This window comes from Melanaphis sacchari, unplaced genomic scaffold (genome assembly GCF_002803265.2).
Source record: "Melanaphis sacchari strain LSU unplaced genomic scaffold, SCAv2.0 Contig221_pilon_pilon, whole genome shotgun sequence".
Lineage (NCBI taxonomy): Eukaryota > Metazoa > Arthropoda > Insecta > Hemiptera > Aphididae > Melanaphis > Melanaphis sacchari.
Window position 1 is genome coordinate 1,051,135 of NW_020271098.1, and position 7,925 is coordinate 1,059,059.

Here is a 7,925-nt window from a genome sequence, read left to right on the forward strand (position 1 = left end):
CGTTTGCAGCTAAATATTATTTTATTGATAAGTATTAAGTAAATATTGTAATTTACCCATACAAAAAATCACTTAGTTGTAAAATGAATACATTAAGTGTTTTATATTATCTATGTAATATGTTAGTGGAAGATTGAGGCCCCCGGTAATGTCGAAATCAGATTTTTGTGGCAAAAATGAGTAAAGTTGATAATTTGTTAAAATAAATGCATTTACTGTATAGGAGAATCTTTCATAGTTCATTAGTTTAATATGCCTTTGTAGTTATGCACTTATGCCGTAGGTTGTAAGTATAAAATATTTTGGGCTATTGCTACGATCTATTCATACAAATTACATTCTTAATGCATGTTTACGACATCTTCTGTAGGTAACACGTCCATAGAACATTAAAGACAAAATATTAAATTTTCAGATAATTTTAGGGAGTAATGCAGCCAAAATATAAAAATATATATATAGGTGGTAATATAATGTATTGTCAATTAATTTTGTTGATTATATAAAATAAGTAGGCAATAGGTATTATAATAGAATATTCGAATTCATAACCAAGAATTTGTTCTTATAATCTTATCTGCGGCCTAAATTTGGTAACCATACAGTTACAACTTACAGTATACCAGATATCTAATAGATACCTAAATATTATATACTATAATTTAATATAATATACCTACTCTATTTAATCTATGATATTATGCATTTAGTATTTATACTTTATAGTATGTAGTTTATATATCGATACAAACTTAGTGGATATGAACGTATGGTATTATTATATTATAATTATACACATAGGTAGTTTAATAATTAAAACTTATAAATTATAAACATATTTAGTAAGAATATACCACAATAAGATTATTAAGTGTTATTAATAATATATAATTATTTAGGGTAGGTATAACAAATAAATCTAAACCACTATTTTGTTATTTTTTGCCCATTTCTTCATCATTTTTATAATTTGTTCAACTTGAGAATTTGCCGAATTTCTTAATAAATGTATTACATCAGCTATTTGATCTCTATATTAAAATAAATATTTTATTATTTACTTGTAGTTATTCCGAAACGTCAATATAGGTACCTAGTAGTTAGTACCTACTATACAATGATTTTACCAATGGCGCAATTCTGGGGAAGGAGAACTTCAGATAATCCAGATGACCAGATTCCAGAATGGAAGGATTTAAATTAACTTAATTTTGCCATTGGTATTGATGTACATTTAGTAGGTTTATTTAAAAGTTTCAAAATAAATATTAGCAATTTGAACGTACTGTGGTTGATTTCCAAGAACAATTTGTTGAAATATGCCAGCACAAGCACCTCGTTTTCCCTCCCAATATTCAGGTAATAAATCTAATCTTTCAAGCATATCAAATGCTTTTGCTGATTGCCAAAACTGATTAGTCTTATAACAATCATTTGCGATCGACTGCAATATTATCAATGAATCTTGTGAATTTTCAATTTTCAAATATAAATCCCACGCTGACTGCGATTTTTTATTCATAATAACTAAATAAAAAAAAATTTCAATATGTTATTATAATTTTACAAACGAACAATTCTAATGTTTAAATCTAAATAATTAATACCTAAGTGTCCTAAGTATAATATTCAATATTGTATATAGGTACATAATATATACATTAATATCAGGCCATTTATTTTTGGACATTTAGTAAGTCTCCAAATAAAAAAAAAATCAACCACTTTTAAGATTATGGGGTAAAAACTATTTTTTCATACCCTAAAGGCTCAGCTGTCCATTATAGACAGTTTAATTGAAAACATTCCTTGAATTGTAATTGCTATGCAAAACCACCTTAGAATGAGTCACTGGACATAAAATATTTTTTGTCTGGATTTATAAATTGGACAATTACTAAATATATGTCATATTTTTAACTTATCCATAAGTAATAAAATATTTTATCAAAAACTTACAACAATGTATTAAATGGTTTATATAAATAAAACTCTCTCGTATTTTGTTGCTTTTTACTTGTAAATACATCTCTTCTGCTTCCTTGTACTCGCCTAGCGATAATTTAACCTATGTACAATATATAAATACTTTACATAATGTTATTTGTTAGGTATTGCTTATTCAGGTATCAGGTATTTAGTTTATAGAATATAAAATAGTTGATAAAAATACCTGAGCAAAATTAAAATTAAAACTATCGTCATTTGAGAAATAACTCTTTATTGAACTTAGATATAAGCTAACTTCGTCATAACGTCCTTCTAAAAATAAAGAGGAAGCCATGCATTGCCGACCTGGTATTGTGTCACATTCACTGGAACTACTTCCTACCATACTAAATAAACTCTGTCCGTTATCGATTTGCTTAGTCTAAAAATATTAACAAAAATTTACCTTAGTATTTTTTAATTATTTATTAATGATCGTTTTATTATTTTACATCTCCTTTTTCTTGACCAACGACTACATTAACAATGGCTTTTAAGATATATTCTTGGGGAATAGCTGGTTCCAAATCTTTGATTAACTCATAAGCTTCTTCATTTTCTCCTTGTCTCAAATAATATATTACCAAATTAAGACGGGCTTCTGGAAGAATATCAACAAGAGCTGGCAACACTTGTAAAGCACCTTCTCCTTCGCGAAAAACAACCATGTTGTGTTTAATCAAATCTTCACAAAACTTAAATGTTGATGACCTTCTCGCCTTTTATTATTTTTTGGTATTAAATAACAAAATAGTAATATTTTTATAAAAAATAATTTTATATAAAACAATAAAAATGATTTCATTAACAATGTTTAACTCACAATAAGATTTTTCAATTCTGATTCAGCAGCCTTACCATCGTATAATTTGTACAAATTGCATGCTTTTAAATTAGTTAATATCATAGAATCTGGATATTTTTTCATATAAACATCTAAAATTTCTTGAGATACATCATAAAAGTCTAATTTATAATAACAAAGAGCCATATAAATATTCAGTGCCAAAAAATGTCTGTAAAATGTAATAAATTAACTTAAAATATTACACTAATAAACTATTATCATAAACCACTTGTTAAACACCGTATAATAATAATATCAGAACCTAGTAGTAGTATTACCTAACTTCTATTGATTCCTAGAGCGGTTTAATATTATAATATTCAGAATATTGGATGGTACAGTAGTATAGTACTATTGGCTATTGCCACCAAATTTGGATGCTTAAATACATTACAACTAAATAATAACTTAACTAGGGTTGTTTGAATAAATATTTCAATTTTGGAACTAAACTTGAATTTTAAAATTAATAGAAGAAGATGAAAACATAAAATACATTATTTTATTTTAGTATGATATTTTAATGTAAGACTTTTTTCAATTTTTCAATCAAATTATCGTGATTGTTCAATCATCCTTCTCACCCACCTTGGTAAGCTAAATGTATAATATATATATTATACACATATATATATACGTAAATTGTATAGTTATAAATTATAATTTACACTATATCTTAGAATTATAATTTCTAAATACAAATTGTAAATAATGAATAACAAAGTGCCAAACAAACAAGCAAAGAAAAAAAATAAGAAAATAGATTTAATAGTTTGATAAAAATATTATTAATGCATTTGCAAATAAAGTTTGTATTTATTATAATTTAAAAAATTAATATTAAATATAACCATAAATTATATTTGTAATGATCAAACAGTAAGTACATGTTAAGAAAACCACCTCTTCCCATCATGACCAAATAATTTTACTACCCTTATTAGTAACTAAGTTGACATTGAATTACTGTGAACTATTGTGTTTTACATAGAAATATTTGTCTTCCAGTTACGAATTTGAGATTAAGATAATATGGAGCATGTAAGGATTTAATTTTTAAATAAGAGACTATCATATCATACTTGATTGTAATTTGTAATTTGTAAATGTGCGGCACAAAGTTTCCAATAAAAAATTGAGTGAAATTTATTAATACACAGAAATTATTTATGGTTGTGGAAATGTGTAATTTTCTATGTTTAAAAAAATATATTAGATACCTACTTATACTTTATATCTGTGTATCTTAGGTAGGTTTGAGGTATTGAACTATACTATTAACTAGGATTAAATTTATAATTACCGATTATTGATCATCAATTTTTTATATATATCAATAGCTTCTTGATAATGTGATCTAAGATAATGTATAGCTGCTAATGATAGTTGATCTTCAACCACATCTGCTAAAAGTTCATGATACTCCATAAGTTTTTTTTCGTCACCTTGTTTATGTGACAAATGAAATTGCAATCGAATTTTAACGTCGGAGATATCGGACTTTTCTAATACCTTATAGTAACGGGCAATAATAATTATTTTAATAGTTCATGTATGAGTTTTGCTAAAATATATTACTTCTTCAGCCTCTGAGTACATGCCTAAATAAAAATAGCAGCAAGCCAAATTGACAAATAAATGTTTTATTCCTGAATTTTTGGTATGATTTTTATAAATTATCATTGCGTTATTATAATCACCTAAATGAAAATAACAATATGCTAGCCAAAGTTCTAATTCCACATCTTGTTTTGATTTTTCTAAATCAAACTAAAAAAAAAAAAAATAAGTAAATTAGTTAAACATTTACCAGATATTAGAGAACTATTGTATAACAATATAATTTTAGTTTTCGAACAGAGCGATGAGTGAATTTATTTTTATTTTTTACTATGATATGTGTTTTTTAATATTTTATTGCAAAGATTCTTCATGAATTATTTATTTACTAATTAAAAAATATTTAAAATTTATAGTCACAACATTCTGTTATGATAAGCGTTTCAAGTAATAATTTTAACGAAATTCGTCAAAATTACAAATATTTGTAAATAATTTTGAAGTTAAAAATTCATAAATATTTTCTTTTTATATCCAAAATTTGAAAATTTAATACAAAATTTCTCATAATTTTTTATATCTATAATAAAATTAAGTTCTCCACATAATTTTCTTTTATGAGTTTGAAGTTCATATTTTTATGAGATTGGATATTTACTTGTTTAATAAAACTCATGGCAAATTTTCAACATTTTTTTTTATTTTTGTAGGAGGGGGGCTCATGAAAATTAATATGTATTTTAAAGGTGTTACCTATTTTTATTTTTATTAAAAACAAACGTTGAATTTTTTTACGTATAAAATGACGTATGCAATGATAGAAATAGTGTTGTAATCGTTCCCTTTTAAAGGAATTAATAGTAGACAAATTCATTATCAAAATATTTATAATTACTATTTATAGGTAATTAAATATTAATGTTATAGCGGACGATTTAACAAATTATACAAATACATATAATTGTTGAAAAATTAAAAATAACTGTTTAACTCTCAGTAATAAAATTATAAATATTATATCATATATTATTATATACACAACCTATGTTGAAATTTTTGTGTTAGCATTTCCTCTACATAATACATAGTATATTTTTCTAAATATTTTGACTTCTCTTGAGATGTATTTCAATTTTGATTTTTTTTTTCTTGTTCTATAATTGTTTATAGTTAATTATTTATTAAACAACAATTCTTATAAGCTTAATACAAGATGATTTATTTTAACAATGTTAATGCATTTTGAAATAATCAATGGTTCATGATAAAATTATAAAATTATATGCATGGATGCATATAGCTATAATGCTTATTGTGGTATGTTCATACGTTAGTGTTTAAATATATTATGTCTATTATATTATAATAACAGCTATAATAATGTCTAATGCCATTGATAATAGAATAGTTTATTTCAGGCTCTAGTAAAAAAACATTACTAATTAATGATTACTACGTTTACATAGTGACGTTAAAATGGTTTTAAATCTTCAGAGAATTATATTTTTACTGGTAGATAAAATAACTATTAGTTTTGTAAACGAAGTAAATATTTTATGCATGTTAATTTTATTTTATTTTAATTAATATGGATAAATTAATAAAACGTTTATAAATTATAATAACTCAAGTGATTAGTTAAAAATGTATACAAACTTTTAAAATGGTTACAGCACCAGTGTAATCCCTTTTCTCGATGAAATCCTTAGCAGTTATTTTATGATTAATTGGTTTAGTTTTTTCTAATTGCTGTTCTACTGCTGGTTTTACACGTGATAAGATCTATATAAAAAAACATACCATAAATCGTCAACTAATATAAAATAATGTGAATCTATTAACATTATTTAATCTTTAATTTAGTGCAAAATATTATATTACTGTTACAATATTTAGGTATATAATAAGCGAGTATATTAGGATAAAATACATATTTTTTGTGATCTTACCATGTTTAAGGTGGGTATTGGTATTAGTTAGTATATAATATTTATCTTATATGTAAAATATACTTATAAATTATAATTAATAATTAGTAAATATTTTGTCTAAAAAATATGTTTATTTACATTCTATAACTTGGTAATGCTTTAATCATTAAAGTAAATTATTTATATTCTTATAAAATATTATCTATTATAGTTATTGTAACTTTTATACTACTGTTGTGGTTTCTACGTTAATGCCTATATCCATAGCAACTTAGGTACGATGTGGTAGGTAAATACTACCTTTATACTTTCTATAGCTTGAAAGTCCGCAAAGACGTCATTTATTTTCTGTTCTAAAAATATTTTTTGGGAGCCAAGTTCATTTAATATAGATTATATTATGTAGTCAATATCAACAGTTCATTTTTAATATAAAATAAAATATTCTACTTAATTAAAATTGTTTAACGATTTAATAATCACGTGTATAATAACTATATATTTTAATTTCTAGAAAATTCAAGAAGCATTATTTATTTTAATCTTGAATAACAGTTTAACGAAAATTCTGAAATACTCAATTGTATTTAAAAAATAAATATTTATTATTGAGGTACACCGTACATTATATTATATGCACTTGTATTTCGTAGGTACATACATATGTAGCATGTAAATATGTTGTATATACAGGCGTCCAGTGCTCTCAGTTCACTTAAATAGTCATATACTTAAATATATGAGGTATAACTATAGTTTACTTTATAGTACATACAAATATTAACATTTATAAAAATTATTAAAGCAATAGTTAGATTATTTAGAATATTTTTGTAGAAAATATTATGTGCTTTTGGTGATTAATCCTCCGATTGACGATTTCTGTCCTATATCTACACTCTACAGCCAGGAGTCCAGGCTCTGGACTACCAAAAATCTACAAACGATTGCATATTTTTATGTACGCATTATTTATATTTATAAAAAATATTAAAAATATGGTTTCTTAAATGTAAAATTTAAAAATTAGTTCAATAGTACAAACGAAAATCTTTACCTACTTATTTACAGACCTTATACTTTCATAAGCATTATATTAGTTATTAGTATATTAATAATAACTGCAATACTACCATATTGGTGCGGTAGTGTCTCTGTGTCTGGCATATTGGTTTTAACTTAATATTTTAGACTCCATTATGTTTTAATTAGTAATTAATTGTATACGTGTAAAATACCTACTAAATTCTATTGTACTTATAATAAAAATTCCAATAATGAAATTACTATATTTTTTTACAGCCTTTAGGAAGCATATTATTTTTATCATCACTAGAATGTTAAAATTATCATATTCAATAATTAATTTAATATATAAATAATAGGTGCATTAACCTTTAAACCGGAAAAAAGTTTAATGACCCCAAGTATGTGTCATCGGTTGACCGTCAATTGGGCGGCGGCAAGTACGACAAAAAATCTACTGTCGACCTTGGTAACTGCATAATACTCATTCGGAGAGCCACATTATTATGGTAACCTCAAATACCTACATATGAAGGAAGGTTAGGTTATGTTACATGTCCTGTTATCAACTT

The 7,925-nt window shown here is 24.4% G+C and overlaps 1 protein-coding gene across 1 annotated transcript; it reads right to left on the reverse strand.

Moving 5' to 3' along the window:
• Window positions 1-910: 910 nt before the first annotated feature.
• Window positions 911-6,417, reverse strand: LOC112594189 (intraflagellar transport protein 56). Its single transcript, XM_025338855.1, has 10 exons — window positions 6,346-6,417; window positions 6,053-6,178; window positions 4,415-4,606; window positions 4,140-4,348; window positions 2,813-3,005; window positions 2,442-2,708; window positions 2,174-2,371; window positions 1,960-2,068; window positions 1,287-1,527; window positions 911-1,031 (listed from the first exon to the last, which is right to left on the reverse strand). The coding sequence occupies exons 1-10, from the start codon at window positions 6,346-6,348 to the stop codon at window positions 920-922; spliced, it is 1,650 nt and encodes a 549-aa protein (XP_025194640.1). The 5' UTR covers window positions 6,349-6,417; the 3' UTR covers window positions 911-919.
• Between the last annotated feature and the right edge of the window lie 1,508 nt (window positions 6,418-7,925).